Consider the following 16,213-nt stretch of genomic DNA (forward strand, 5'->3'; position numbering starts at 1 on the left):
GTGAGCCTTGGTGCTTAGAGGGGTTTCAATGTTGATGATCCTGCAAGGTCAATATTTTAGCTGAAAACCAGTAAAACCACAGATCAATATTATTGACTAAATGACATATCGATCAGAATGTATGTAATTATGTGAACCTCACGTCCTCCCACGTAAACTTGCCTTTATATTCAACCCTGACCTTCATACTGTACATGCATACACTTAACAAACCAATAGAGTTCAATTCTACATTCAGGAAACCATAGTGTGTTACCAGCGCTGATGTTAAAACATATCTGGATATACGGTGATTTTTTTTTTTTTTTTTAAAGGTAACTGAACTAACCATATAAACTGTGATGAGAATGTTTCTGATAGCTGGTTAAAAAGACTTGTCTCTAAATCAAAGCACACAGATCAAGGTTTGAGAAAATAAAACTATATATGTTTAGCCAATAACTTTTTCATTTTCAGATTGTTTTTATTAATTTAGGATTGCAGGATTACTGTAAGATATAATAATTGATGAAAATGTATTTATCTAACCAGTTAGCTAGAGGCTGGATGTTGTGGATAGCCAGAATTTAGTGCTATACTTAGTTTAAATGAGTTTCTTAACCCTGATCTCTGCACTAAAATTGTATGTTTTCCACCAGATCCAAATGATCTGAGCAAATAAACTAATATAAATTATATAAACTGGGCTGAGCCCCGGATTTTTACATACCCAGCTAACGCCCCTGATAATACACGTAAAAAAACAGAAGCACAGCACTATTTAGGCGCCCATCCTTTCCTTTCATATCTACCCTCCTGTCACTAATCGTACCTTAGAGAACGCGCCCAGGCATGTTTTTTTTTTTTTTTTTTTTTTTTTTTCCCAAATCGTGATGCACCTGCAGGACAGGTGCTGTATTTACAATATAACGGATCATAACAAGTAAGTAAGTAGATGGTGAATCATAAAACTAATACATTATAGAACAGGGGTTGCCAACGCTATTTTTTTTTATTAAATAACTGATATTCTGTAGCTATAAATAATTGTAGGGGAGGGGGGGGCGCCGATAGTATGTTTGCATACACCTCAAAAAGTATGTAATGGCACCCCTGGGTGGTAATGTTTGGCCTGTAACACCATCACTGTGCTCTCCTCCCGCTGTAACACTGAATTGAACATGATTCCATTACCAGCTCTGTGAAACTACCTCTGTAATGAGTGGCCTGTAACACCAGCATTACATTGTTATAGTTCTGTTACTCAGTTTAATTGCGTCTCTGTGATATAATTGTAACAGATCTTTATCTGTGTTTAACTGCAACACCAGCGCTGTGATCTCCTGCCTCTGTACCAAGTGACCTGTAAGTCCTGTACAAGTGAACTCGGTACCACTTTCGTCTTTTCAGTGAGGCTAATGAATGACAGGGATAAACACACACTTTCATCCAGCCCTGTTCCGCTCTGTGTGATGCTCGTCACCCGTGGCAACAGTGTAACAGGTCTCTCATGCTTTTCAGGGTGTAATTTCTCTTCTCTTTGTTTTTTTTTTCTCTCACATAAGATCATGGAATGGAAACGGAACTTCACTTTTCTCCTTTCAGATTTTTGCGCTTGTTGGAAGATAAGCCTGCTGCGAGAACTAATGGCCAGAATGTCACCGGAGTCTTTTATTTATTTATTTTTTTATTTCCCACACTGGGGTTTCAAATGTTAGAATGATAAATGCAGTTCCCCCACTAGTGAGTGAACTTGGTGGGCTGAGGAAGGAGTGTGTTAATAGCAGTCAATACAGGGCGTGAAGGCAATAATCTACGCAAACTTTCAGATGATTCGTGTTGACTCATAGAGCAAGCTACTTCAGAAGCACTTTAGCTGCACAAATACACTCCGATTAATAGTTCTGACCCCGCGTGCTTGTTTGTGTGTTCTCAGATTCGCCGCTTCCGAGACTCAAAGAGAAACACGGCAGAGGAAGATGAAGAAGTGAAAGAGGTGAGTTCTTTAATAGGAAAACTAGACATTTTTTGAAAAACTGAATGGACTTGAATTTTACCCTTTTTTGGAAAGGGCGGTTAATAAAAAAAAAAAAGGTTAATTAATGTAAAGTATCATTGCTAGCAACCCGGAGAACCGGACAGTGTTAAATTTTTATTTTAAATCGGTGTAAAACACACTGATTTTTATGATTTTGCAATTCATGTGAGAGCTGAGACTCTTTCAGAGTCTTTAAATTACATTGCAATTGGCGATCATTGGGCACCAATGCAAGCACAACTTAATATTATGGAGCCACTAAAGCACACAGTTATGTAAATGACCATTGCTAGAAACCAGGTGAGCAGCCATTATTTAACTTTTCTTTAAAATTGGTGTAGAACACATACATTTTTATGATTTTGCAATTCATGTGAGAGCTGAGACTCTTTCAGAGTCTTTAAATTACATTGCAATTGGCGATCATTGGGCACCAATGCAAGCGCCACTTAATATTATGGAGCCACTAAAGCACACAATTATGTAAATGACCATTGCTAGAAACCAGGTGAGCAGCCAGTATTTAAATTTCATTTGAAATTGTTGTAGAACACATTAATGTTTATGATTTTGCAATTCATGTGAGAGCTGAGACTTTAAATGTCTTTAAATTACATTGCAATTGGCGATCATTGGGCACCAATTCAATTAATGGAGCCACTTAAGCACACAGTTATGTAAATGACCATTGCTAGAAACCAGGTGAGCAGCCAGTATTTAACTTGATTCAATACATAGATTTTTATGATTTTCAATTTCAATCAGAGCTGAGCATCTGTCGTCGAATTCCTTTGCAAGTGGTGATCATTGGTCCCAAGCATCGCTCAACATTATGGAGCCACAAAAGCACAATTGATGCTTTACTGACTGACAGACTGACTGACTATTGACAGTAGATGTTGAATCTCAAAGGGCGATTTTTAGGCATGATTTAAATTCACATACAAGTTTGTCATGTTTTTCCTAATTTTAATAAATTTATAATGTTTTTGCTAAATTTTTGGGAAGGTGAATTAGATACCACTTTAAAATCAGGCTCCTTTTTTAAGGGTTTAAAAATGAGTTTTAAAATGATTATTAATTATGTTGTAAAAACATAAAAATCATTAGTAAGCAAAACAAAATAATACATAGAAAGGGAAACAGTGGGCTGTCGCTTGCCAAATAGTGCTTAAACATTCGTTTATACTGTTAATCTTTGTCTGTTCCATCAGTCAGCATTAACATTTATGTTAACAGCTTAATTAATTTAATTACCCAGATTAACATTTATCCAGTAATCATAGCGTGGTATATACTAACATATTGCATTAATTTAATTATATTAAACTGACTTTCTATATTATGTTATTTGATATGTTAATGCTGACTGATAGAAAAGACAAAGTAAGATAAGCAATCTATCTTAGCACATCTACCAGTGTGTTGTAACCATTTATTAATAGTTTTACAATGTAGATAATAGCAATTAATAAACTCCTTTATAAACCCTTTATAAACTCTTTATAAGGGAGCCTAATTTTAAAGTGGTACAGACAGTTAATTAAAAATGTTAAAATTGCTGTATGTTAATGACCATTGCTAAAAACCAGGTGAGCAGCCAATATTTAACTTTCCATTCAAATTTGTGTAGAATGCATTGATTTTATGATTTGCAATTTTTATAAGAGCTAAACATCTGTCGTCAAATTCCTTTGCAAGTGGCAGTCATTGGGTCCAAGCACCACTCAACATTATGGTGCTCCTGATTTATAATATACAGCTCTAGGAAAAAAAATGAGTTTCTTTGATTTTACCAAATTAAAAACCTCTGGAATATAATCAAGAGGAAGATGGATGATCACAAGCTGAACTGCTTGAATTTTTGCACCAGGAGTGGCATAAAATTATCCAAAAGCAGTGTGTAAGACTGGTGGAGGAGTGGAGGAGAACATGCCAAGATGCATTAAAACTGTGATTAAAAACCACACAGCAAATTCTGTTTTTTGGGATAAACTCCCTGAGAGTTAATATCAACTCATTTTAAGTGTTTAAGTGCTGGCTAACAGTGCAGAAGATGGTAATTTGCTCTTATAGCCAACAACATATCAGCTAAGCAAACAACAATTATATAAAATATCATGAAACACCCAATGGAAGGAGCCCTGGTGGGCAAGACTTCACACTGATGGTAAGCTAGGATTGGGGGACACGCCCATTAGAGAGTTCAGTCACGCTCCTCAACACCTTGGAATAAACTGAAATATTACACTGCCAAAGAGTCTCCTCAACTCAAATTGTAGTTTAAGTTGAGTTTAACACTTTCACACTTTTTTTTCCACACAGATTTTCGAACTCCAGAGATTTGCTGTGCAGGATTATTCCACTAAATTTTGATTTCTGAACTCTTCAAATGTTATAAATATAAACTTGTTTTTTTTTTTGCATTATTTGAGAGCTGAAAGTTCTGCATCTTTTTTTGTTATTTCAGCCATTTCTCATTTTCTGCAAATAAATGATCTAAATGACAATATTTTTATTTGGAATTTGGAAAAAATGTTGTCTCTAGTTTATAGAATAAAACAACAATATTCATTTAACATAAACATTTACCTATAAATAGCAAAATCAGGTAAACTGATTCAGAAACGGAAGTGATCTATTAATTAATTTTTCCAGAGCTGTATGTGGAGTTTTAGAGGAAGATTTTTGGGCACGATTTGAATTAAAATTGTTAAACTGAATTTGAATGAGTCCACAGTAATTACTGCTGTCATTTTAGCCTCAGAGTGCCTCAGGTTCAGTTTTGGCCAAATTAAACGAATTTGAGTTTTTCTCTTTTGGGTAAATTTAGGAAATGATTTAGCTTTCGTTTGAAATTGCTGTTTTGCAATTGCTTTCTGCGAGTTTTTTTGCCATTTCTATCAGAGCTGAGCATCCGTCTTCAAATTACATTCCAAGTGGCAATCATAGGGGACCAAGCACCACTTACCATTATGAAGCTAGTAGAGCACAACTAATAGGGAGTGTTTTTAGACCGGCCTCATGTAAAATAGATGTGGGGTCTCGAAGGGAGATTTTGGGGCACAATTTGAATTGGAGTAGTTGTTGAACTGAATGACTCTGCAGCAATTACTGCTGTCACTTTAGCCTCAGAGTGCACCAGACTGTTAATGGTAAAATCATTAGTTGCTGCTGAAGCCACTGTTTGAGACTGTTCATATCTGGGCGTATTTGATCATTTAAAAACTATAAATTATCGTATTTGTTTGCACTATTAGGCACACTATCGATAAACGTCTGTTTTTTTTTTCTAGTCTATTTTCATACATAAGGATTATAAGGCACATTGTAAGTAGCGAACTAAGTTAAGTAAAGCTAAGCTAAGTAGACAAAACTGTAATAAAATAATTAATAGTTAATCTACACAGATTTCTCGGTACCACTTTAAAATAAGACTACCTTTATAAAGGGTTTATAAGAGGTTTACAATTCGTTTATGAATTACTGATTAGGTTGTAAATGCCTTAAAAATCATTATTAACTAGAAAGGGCAACAATATAGGCGGCTTCTACGTATGTGTTATAAATGATTATTTATGATTTTTAAGGCATTTACAGCCTAATTAATAGACTAATTGCAAACCATTTATAAACCATTTATAAAGGTAGTCTTATTTTAAAGTGGTACCGATTTCTCTCCTGAAAACTGTTTATTTGGGTGAGTAAAGCGCTTCTGTTTATTTACAGTAAGCTTAGATTCCCAAATTAGAACTAAGGCTGGAGCATTAGCATTAGCGGCTAACCGCTAGTGGATTGCGGCTAATGCTGCCTGACAGCTCTACATTGAGGAACCCTGAGTACTCCGATAAGCCAGGGCGATATTAGCTAGCTGTTTGTCCCATATAGCTTGTTTTAACATGGTAAGAGGCTACAGTCTGATATAATCACCTCTGAACAGAGAAAGAGCTAGTGTGGTTAGCGGCTAGTGCCAATGCTGCTCCAGCGGTGCTAGCCGGGGTTAGCAGCAGGCTACAAGGCAATAATACTCGCCCCTCAACAGCTCAGTGCTAGCCCTTAGTGCGGTTAGCGGGTAATGCTAATCCTGCTTTACTGCTCCTTACAACCTGACTGGTAAAATTCATGTTTAAGCCGCACCAGATGATAGAGGACATCATCCACTCATTCAGTCCATGCTAATATTTTCAGTATCACCTGTTGTTGATCACAATGTTAACACAGTATTTTACCTTATTTTTCCCCTCTAAAAGCAATTAAGACCGATATTGTGTTTGTATACAGTTCATATAAGGGTTTGACCATGCTTCTCTACATTGTATTTTGTTTAGGCTATTAATCGGGCAAAAGCTCACAGGGACAAAGACCCAGGCGATTCTGTCAGAAGTGACGACATCACCCTGTCAGATGAGCCAGGTGACGTTGGCATGGATTCAGATGAAGATTCAGTTCCTGCACCGTCGAGTCGAGGAAGAGGACGAGGGTCAAGAGGAGGACGTGGGGGAAGAGGCCAGAGCACTTCAACAAGAGGAAGAGGAAGAGGTACATACACACACACAAACACACACACACACACACACACACACACACACACACACACACAGGCCAGTGTTTACCACTGCCTCCCGCTTCCCTTCTTATACAGAACCAGTCAACGTTTGTGCACAGTTTTTCATTCAGTGTTTTAATTTTACATTGTAAATTAATACTGAAGTCACCCAGACTATGGAATCTAGTGGTTTCTGAAACTGGTAACTCCTAACATCCTGTGCAATTGAGGAAAATCTTGCTCTTAATTTCCTGGGGCGGTCCTGATGAGTGCCAGTTTCATCATAACGTTTTTGATGGTCTTTGAAACTGTACTTGAGGATACTTTCAAAATTCTTGATTTTATTTGATTTTTTTAGATTTTTTTTTTTAGATTGTCAGTATTTTTTTTTCTTTACTTAGTTGAGTAGTTGTGCCATAATATGGATTAGAACCTTACAGAAACAGGGCTATTCATAACAGAAGGGTTAATAGCGGCTACGGCCATATTTCTGATCAACCAAATATAGAATGCCGTAGTATCAGTAAATAATTAAGTACTAAGACCTTTTAAAATTCTGTAGATGCTCCTCACAGTGCTGCTGCTGCTGCTGTTGTTGAATTTCTTCACTTCCCACACTGAGTTTAGCACTACAGGAGCTCTTCTGCTTTCTGAGACTGGAAAATAGAAAACACTCTAAACTGATCTATACTTTATTGGGATTCGCTCAGAATTAAAGTCCCAGACACAGCAACAATTTACCAGGATTTTTCAACAGCGCTTCTTTAACCCCTCCTCAGACACTCCTTGGTTTATCTGTATACCTGAAAACCTCTATTGGATCAGGCAGGGGACTAAATAAAAAAAAAAATAGGTTCAGGGTATTTGATTTATATTTATTGTTCCATAAAATGAACAGCTAAGGTGCTGATTGAATTTAATCCATCTATCCAGATGTACCACCAAGCTGTAGATTTGGTCTATAACGGTGACTAATGCACAACTATTCCCATCTTTTCTATTGGATTGAAGTCAAAATAGTCATAGACATGTTGCCAAATTTGGACTCAATTGGTGGGTCTGCTCTCTTTTTCCAGACCAGGCATGTATCAGACTGCCTTCTTTGAGTTTACAGGGCAGCCTAAAGGACCAGAAGCAAAGTGTCCAGTGAGCATAATGTTTTAACAGTAAACATGCACTTCATGTATTCTATTAGGAAACAATTTGCGTTTCTGTCCAATTACAATAGCGCAGTTCTGTTTACCACTGAGACAAACCAAAGCTACTACGGCACACATTTCCAGAAATAGCTAACTAAGTTAAGTAAAGCTAAGCTAAGTAAACAAAACTGTAATAAAAGAAGACTTTCTTTTAAAGTCAAACAAGCGCTGGATGTTAATCTACACACACAGATTTCTCTCCTGAAAACTGTTTATTTGGGTGAGTAAAGCACTTACGTTTATTTACAGTACGCTTAGATTTACAGATTTCTTCAGCACTAAGGCTAAAGCATTAGCATTAGCAGCTAACCGTTAGCGTTTAATGGCTATTGCTGCCCGGCAGCGCCAAACTGAGGAACGCTGGAGGAGTGTTCTAGTAAGCCAGGGCGGTTTTAGTTAGGGGTTCGTCCCACGTAGCTTGTTATTCCTGGTATTCCTTGTACCAATTCCTGGTATTTGCTTATGTTGTCTTGCAATATATATTGAGTATTTAGAATCCCAGAATCATGATATCATTGTTATTGTGAGCAGCCTATTGTGATAATATTGTATCATGAGATTCACTGTGTTTTACAACACTAATAAAACCAGTAATCCTTACGATAAAGCAGAATAATGTTTTAAAGGCTGTGGTTAAAAATGTGTCAATATTAACATAGAGAAAACAAACTGTTCAAATTTGACACTGTATATGGAAAGATGGTGGAAAATGGGCATTTTTTTCTCAGAACATCACAGGATTTGGCAGAGACTGTAAAAAAGATGGACGATGTGTTGTCGTTCCCATTTGGTTAATGGAAATGAAGCCAAAATCTTCCGCCATGTTGGAGATCCTGAAACCCGAGTCTGCGCAGTAGAGACCAGAGGAGGGAGAAAGACTGTGGAGAGACAGCCTACTCATTTAAATAACCCCGCCCCTGAGGGCTGCCTCCACAGAGCTATACACAGTCTATAGTCCCGCCCATACAGTCATTGGTCCCACCCCGGTTATAGGTGTAGCCCAGCCCTTTTACACACCAATAACCACGCCTTTTTTGAATAGAGCTGAATAATGTTTTAAAAACGAATTCTGTGGGAAAATAAAAAATTGACAATATAAGCAGAGGTTACACTAGCTGTTGCATTTAAATAAAGGAGGTAGAATTACAGTATATTAGAAAAAAACGTGATTAAAAGTTGTCTGTTTTGCCATTCAAACCTATGGGGATGGGTGGGGTTACACAGCTTTCTGCAACCGAACAGCAGGGGGCGCCCGACCTGTGGTGGCTTCACTTTTGAGAGACGATGCTCTGTCCAGCTACACACAGTCTATGATGCATACAGACAGCAGAGGTGTTAACCCTGTGGTGGCTTTACTTTTAGAGACGCTATGCTGTTCATGCTTTTTTACAGCCACTGGTCTATAACCAAGCATTAGCACACAGCTGCTTTAGGTTCACAAAGCGCCACGCAATAATTGCTTCCTACCTAATTATAAAATAACAGAGTGGAAAATCTAATTTCCTGAAAGGGCACACACACAGTTACACGCAATCACATGCCTTGCAGAGCTCTCGCTCTCATACACCTGGCTTGTCTCATCAGTTAATCAAGCGCTGTTGTTAATTAGGTGAGTTTTTAGGAGCGAAAACAATAAAGCAATTATGCCGGTTGCCCTGCAGAGCTACAACTAAGCGACAACAGCGCAGAAAGTGACCCGGTGTAGAACTGCTCAGACAGAGGTCAGAGTTTTGCTGATGATAATTACAGTCACACTGTGATTTTGAAAGACATGAGAGGAAAAACTTTTTCAAAATATTAATAAAGAGCTTTCAATGCTGGCCATTGTCCTGACTCGGCTTATCCAGAAACGCTGAGTTAAACTTATTTAAAACATCAGCAGAAGGAAGTGCTCATGAGAGGAACCAAGACTCAAAAGGAGAACCCTCACTAAGAGCATGAGCGAGAACTACTAAGAGGAATTAAGAGAAAAAATCATTGTTTTCTCTTTTGCAAAAATCTTTTCTGGAACTCCTAAAACTCCAGAACAGCAAAATATTTCAAGTCTACCTGAATTGCATCTAAAGTCCTAGAAATCTTTAAGTCGTTAAAAGATTCCAAATCCCAAAACCGTAGAGCTTTTTAGGTCTTTTAAAGATGCACTATGTTTTTTGTACAACAGTAGTGCACCAGCATTTAAGCCCGGCATTTCAGGTAGTAGATGCGCCACTAATGCCAGGTTCACACTACATGACTAGTCATCAGTTGTTATGCTGTTCACACTATAGGACTAGTTGTGCTGTAATCACGAGGCATTCAGTTGTTGAGACTTTCACACTACATGACTGATCAAGGACACAGGATCACAAATGACAAGATTTTTCTTACCGTGGGAAATTGCCGACTCACCTCAAAGCTCTTCAGAAACATGTTTAGTCACCTGAACTAAATGCACACAAGAACTAGCGATGGCATGCCAGAGAATGTCTATAGAGGAGAATACGCACCTAAAGTGAGTAAAAAAAATCAATGGGTTTACATAAAGCAACTGAGTTTAATCAGAGTTTATAAATGTCTGATCAGTTTTATACTGAAATATATACTTATGTCCTCAACACAGAACTATATCAAATGTGTCAGCAACGCAGACATTCATCGTTTTGAAGTCCAGTTATAAGACTTTCAAACATGCTGTACCTGAATCTCCAGGATCAGCTCGCCAACCAATCAGCTTACAGTAGCAGTAGCTAGCTTCTTTACACTGTATGTAACTGATGCTCCTGGCTCCCAGTCGCCGACTGAGTCAGATATTAAACATGTTGAATATTTGCCAGGCGTCTGAGACTCAGTGGTTCATACTATACAAGTGAGCGAGCACCAAGTGATCCCTGATTTCCCTCAGAGCAGAGTTTTTGTTGGCGATCAACAAAAAACTGTTGCCGATTGAGAATTTGTCCCGAATCGTGTAGTGTGAAACAGGCATAAGAGCATGAGGGAAAACTACTGAGAGACTCAAAAGAAGAACCTCACTAAGATCATGAGGGAGAGCTACTGAGAGGAATCGAAATAGGTTTTCTCTGTTGCAAACATCTTTTCTGGAACTCTGAGACCCCAGAACATCATACTGGTAATGCATCTATAGTCCCAGAAATCTATAGGTCAGTAGACAGTTCCAAATCCCAAAATCTTAGAGCTCTTTAGATCTTTTAAAGATGCACTATGTTTTCTTTCCAGCAGTTAATGTTGCATTAAAGCACCAGCATCTAAGGCCGGCATTCCAGGTAGTAGAATTGCCACTAATCCCCTCCAACCTTTGTGTGTTAACATCACAGTTCTATCCCTGCCGAAGTTAGCTGTAAGCATCACAGCTAAACCACACTTAAACCCTGTTGAGGCTGGATGCTGTGTCTGTTTAAGTCATGGCTCCAAACTGACCAATCTTGGCTTTTGGCATAGTGACTAACCCGTTCCAGTCCTGCATAGTCTGGCAACTGTCCCTTGTAACTTTCTAATAGTGTATTTTTTCAGCATTTTAGTAGATGATTTGATGTATAATAGAACATTTGGATGCTTGCTTTTCCCTGAACATTTTGTTCTGCACTCTGCCATCTTGCATGTGCAGTGCACTCACTGTTATGTCTCCTGGGTAGGGTCTAAGTTTCCACAGGGTGGGACTAATGTTTGTGCAGTTGAAGCGTCTATGAACACAAAAGGCAGAGAACACACTCACAGGGCCCTTTTTCACTGGCATGGTGTCAGTGCTGGTGCCAAGTTCCTAAATGGTTCTGTGCCTTTCCACCGCAAAATCACAGGATCTCGGCCAGAGAAGTTGATGCCATTTGGACCTCACAATCGTGCTGGTCTGGAAGCAGTGAACCTGTGAGGGGTTGCGGCCAAAAGGGCGGGGCATTTGTTTCCAGTTTGTGGAACACGCCCACATTCACATACTAAGTGAGTGACTGACTCTTTAATGTAGTGAAAACATGGCCGGTTCTTAAAAGGTTTGTAGATTTGCATGAACCGGCTCTGGCACCAGCACTTTGTTGGTGGAAAAGAGCTAACAGAAGGTATTTAATTTCATTCTCAGCTCAGGATGTCTTTATTTCACTCTATGTTTACATGAAATAAGATGCCATGTTAATATTTAAAATATTGGATTTAGCACTCTTAAGGGATCTGCAAATGAAGGAAACATAGGTTTGCAACTTCCTTACTTTGGCAAAAGGCTCTTAAACCTCAGCGGAGTCATGCCTATAGTTTTGGAATACTAATTACTGTTGCAAAGGGTTCCTGATATGAATACAGATCTGTTGCGTTCCTTGAGTCTCAAGCTGCTTTCGCTTTGAATGCAGAAAATGTGTCGAACAGATGCGGAAGTTCTCTGTTCGAAGGAAGAAGGAAAAAGAAGACAGGGAAGAAGGAGGGTCCAATCAGCTTGCTCTCTACAAGTTGCCAGTACCTATTTGCAGACGCTCCCTTGATTTCACATCCTACTTTTTTGCGTGGAACCGGCAAGCTTTGTGCATTCTCACAAGTGCTGTTGACAGGTGCAGCGCGTACCTCTTTCAGTTTGAACAGCTTTGGGAACCAGTTACCTTTTTTTTTTTTTTGAATCTACAAAAATTGTTGTGTGAAGTGCCAACAAACCTGAATGACTGCATCAATTACATCCAGCTGTCAACACTCTACCTTCCAGTCCTCGCCCGTCCGCACTGTTTAAAAATGGAACCTTCCAAAAAATTTTTTAGGAAGCAGCCTTTCAGCGCTCAGCATGTTCCAATCCAGTACTTAAATGTCAGGTTTTACTGCTGTGAGGAAGCCACGTCTGATGATTAGCATGAGTGGGAGGCTTTCATGATGCGGCGCACAAATGGAAAGTGGCAAAAGGAAAAATGCTTCTGGGAAAAATATCTTCATTTTTTAATCCCACTTCACAGTCAACTGGAAAACCGGATCTGAAAACAGGGACGGCAGCCAGAAAATGGGAACCTGTGACATCACCATTGTCACCCCACCAGCGGGACTTTGGAGTATGGACGCCATTTCCATATTGTAATTACTAGATAACGTGATTCTGAGAGATTACTGTACGACTCCTCGGAATCTATTTTGGTTGGGACAACACTGAAATTTTTGAGATTCACCACAGAATTCTCTCATTTCCATACTGTGGCCTTTTGCAAAGGTTAGTATCACAATTATACAGTGATATAGAAGAAGAAGAAGAAGAAGAAGAAGAAGAAGAAGTGAAATGCTGGTATGTTGTGAGCACAGATTTGAAGCTGAAGGCTGGAACTGGAGATCTTAGATGTGCTTGTCACCCAATAGCTTAAGACCAACTGCAAATATGAGATATGTCTTAGCTGTCCAACGTGGGTGGTGATGTCTTTGATGATGAATTCCTGTTACACACATCCATTCAACACAACTTCACCATAACCATCGACTTACTTTCACTCTCCCCGACCCCCAAGGTTGCTAGGAACATGGATGTTGTGATTGATGACCAGCTCTCCTTTTCCTTATTTCCTTCGTTGCTCAGTCTTGCCACTTTGCGCTATAAAACATCAGACAAATTCGACTTAATTTCTGACGCAACAGACCACTCAACTCCTGGTACGCCTCGACTACTGCAGTGCAGTGCTAATGGCCTCTCTGCACCTGGTCTTCAACCAAACAGAATGTGAAAATGTCACCCCATTACTCATTGGGTTGGTCACAACCAACAAATCTGTGTGTGGAGGCAAAGATGAATGGTTTGTGGGGTGGGGTGAAATTTCGTATGCCGTATTAACATTTCTCTTAATTACAGGCACTTTGACAACCCAACATTACATTTGAGGTCCTGCAACAACCAGTGGCCCTACTTTTTCTGAATGCACAGTCCGGTGTGTTATTGGACGAGAGGAGTCCTTAGGAGCAAGTATAGGAGCAAATCAAGTCTGAAGGTGATTTATATTCAATTTAAGTGCTTGTACTCAAAAGCCCATCTCTGTGAAGAGCCACTAAAAGGAATCAAGCCTCTATTAACTCATAATTCATCAAAGAGCTTAATGGAGGGTATAGAGTTTAAATGGAAGGTAGTAGAGCTTAAAGGGGCTAGTGATAGGGGGAGTCCTTACTTGTGGGTTGGGTAATTGGCCGTGTAAATTGGGGAGAAAATGGGAGAAAACAAAAGTCATTTTCTTATTTTAAATTACAATCAGTAAGGAATGCAACTAAGTGTATGAATTGGCTACCAAAGTCCAATTTCTAAATACTAATGATCGACTTTTATGCCCTACCCGCTGCTCCCCAGATGTGAAGCTCACACAGGTTGCCAGATTGACACAAAGTAGCAGTTGATAACGAGTCTTGAGATTAGTGAATATATACTGTATGTTTCAATGTCCAAAATGCCTCTAATGTCTCTATCACGCTAGTGGCGGTGGTATATTCCCCAGCTATAGTTAGCAACCTTACTGAAGCTCAGTGATTACCTGTTCAGCAGAAATTAAACAGGAACTAAAATGGAACAGGAGTAGCTACAGTCAGCTATCTGCAGTGGATCACACATTCAGTAACTAAACAATAACTATACTATAAGTTCAATAACTAAAAAAAAAAACATGAAAAAATACATTAATACAAAATGGAATTGTTAAACAAGCTAATAGGATTTTTGCTGCTAAAATCTAAAAACAGTGAAGCACACAAAAATACACACATTAAATAAATTGAATAATAATGTTTAATAAATGTAACAAAATAGCACGTCGTGCTATTAAAACAGAATCCCAAAGCAATAAAAAAAAAATACACTAAATAACCCTTTTTTTGGGAGAAAAACACATCTGGTCCCTTAAAAAGCACCGCAAATCACAGAAAAAAACATAATACATGCCTTAAATACAAAAAATAAAATAGGACAGGTCACGCCATTAAAATAGCACCGGCAGCTGGTGTCAGCAGAGTTTATTTTCCAATATATTCAAGTATATTTTTGTAACAGTGCAGTACCTCCCAGATCTGCCCCCAACCAACACAACAGTCCCATTTCCACTCTCAGAATTGCCAGGTATAGAACACAACAGGACACAAACAGTGTGCTGCAGCCATGGAAAGTTTCTGCCGAACAGGTAATCACTGAGCTTCAGTAAGGTTGCTGTCTATAACTGGGTAATTTATCACCATCATAGTGTAGTAGGGACGGCCATTTTGTACACAACAAGAATTGTAATATGATTTATATAATAGCACACATAGCGCCGTAGCAGCAAAGCACACTTGTTAGTAATAAGCAAAATATTAATTAATCAAAGGGCAACCTATAATATTCTGAAGTTTGTGCACACTGTTTGGTAAAATTCAGCCTTGTTTCTTGTTAATTACACAGCCCGATGGGGTTGATGCGACCAATATGTAAAGACAGTATTTAGCAGCATTTTTTTTTCCTCCAAAAATATTTTTTTCCTCCATGCGATTGGACCAGACTGAACTTTTGATGTGTTCTTTAAATATTGCTCTGTCTCTCTCTTTTTTGTGCTGGTTTTATTGTGCTCTTCTTCCTCTTCATTATCAGACTCAAATCTCCTGCTGTCTCTGTTTTTGTGTGTGTGGTGATGGTTGCTCTTGCTGACTGCTCTTCTTCCTCTGGAACAGTCTGTCGCTGGTGCAGATGTTCAGCCAAATGGAAAACCTTAATCAAATAGCATTTTAGTACTATTTTCTGTAATACTATATATTTTTAGTTTATTTTTAGTTTGTTAGCGTAACAAATCTAGTCTAGTCTAGTAGTTGAAAATGTATTAATATTACTAATGTGGACAAGAGCCAGCTTTCCTGGCACATATGTATTGGAAATGCCCTAAAATGACAACTTATTGGTCTGTAATATTCAGTCCCTGTCAGACAATCATAAATTTGATACTACAAAGTACTACAGAGTACTGAAAGCTCTACAAAAAATACCTAATATTGCTGCTTATTTTTTTATATTTAGCATGAAATGCATATAAACATGCTAAACACGGAGAGCATGCACAGCTAGGTAATAAACAACCGTGACGATGCCCTGACATACACAGTAGCGGAGAGCTTGCTGTCGACTCCACGACAGTGCTTAAGTCTCTCACTCGCACTCGCTCTGCCTCCCTTTCTCTCTCTTCCCCCCTTTACTTTCACTCACTTATGCTCTCTCTCTGTTTCTCGCTCTCTCTCTTCCACTCTCTCTCTCTTTCTCTGTCATTCTCTCTGTCTTTCTCTGTCTCTCGCTCTCACTCACTCGCGCTCTCTCTTTGTCTGCCTCTGTTTCACTTTCTTTTTGGCTTGCGCTGTCCGTCTGTCTTTCTCTCTCTGTCTCTTTTGCTTGTGCTGTCTGTCTCTCTCTCTCTCTCTCTCTCTCACGCTCTCTCTCATTCGTTTGTGCCGTCTGACTCTCTCTCTCTCGCTCTCTTTCGCTTAAGCTGTCTGTCTGTCTCTTTCTCTCTTTCT

At 38.8% G+C, this 16,213-nt stretch overlaps 1 protein-coding gene across 3 annotated transcripts in view; it reads left to right on the plus strand.

Moving 5' to 3' along the window:
• The window catches only part of mre11a (MRE11 homolog A, double strand break repair nuclease), a 136,602-nt gene that overhangs the window by 75,260 nt on the left and 45,129 nt on the right, over positions 1-16,213 (plus strand). For all 3 annotated transcript variants that reach the window (XM_022679206.2, XM_022679207.2, XM_049478461.1), the window contains exons 14-15: positions 1,916-1,975; positions 6,346-6,556. In XM_022679206.2, coding sequence (XP_022534927.1) covers positions 1,916-1,975; positions 6,346-6,556 — 271 coding nt within the window. The remainder of the gene's footprint in view (positions 1-1,915; positions 1,976-6,345; positions 6,557-16,213) is intronic.

Source organism: Astyanax mexicanus, chromosome 4 (assembly GCF_023375975.1).
Source record: "Astyanax mexicanus isolate ESR-SI-001 chromosome 4, AstMex3_surface, whole genome shotgun sequence".
NCBI lineage: Eukaryota > Metazoa > Chordata > Actinopteri > Characiformes > Acestrorhamphidae > Astyanax > Astyanax mexicanus.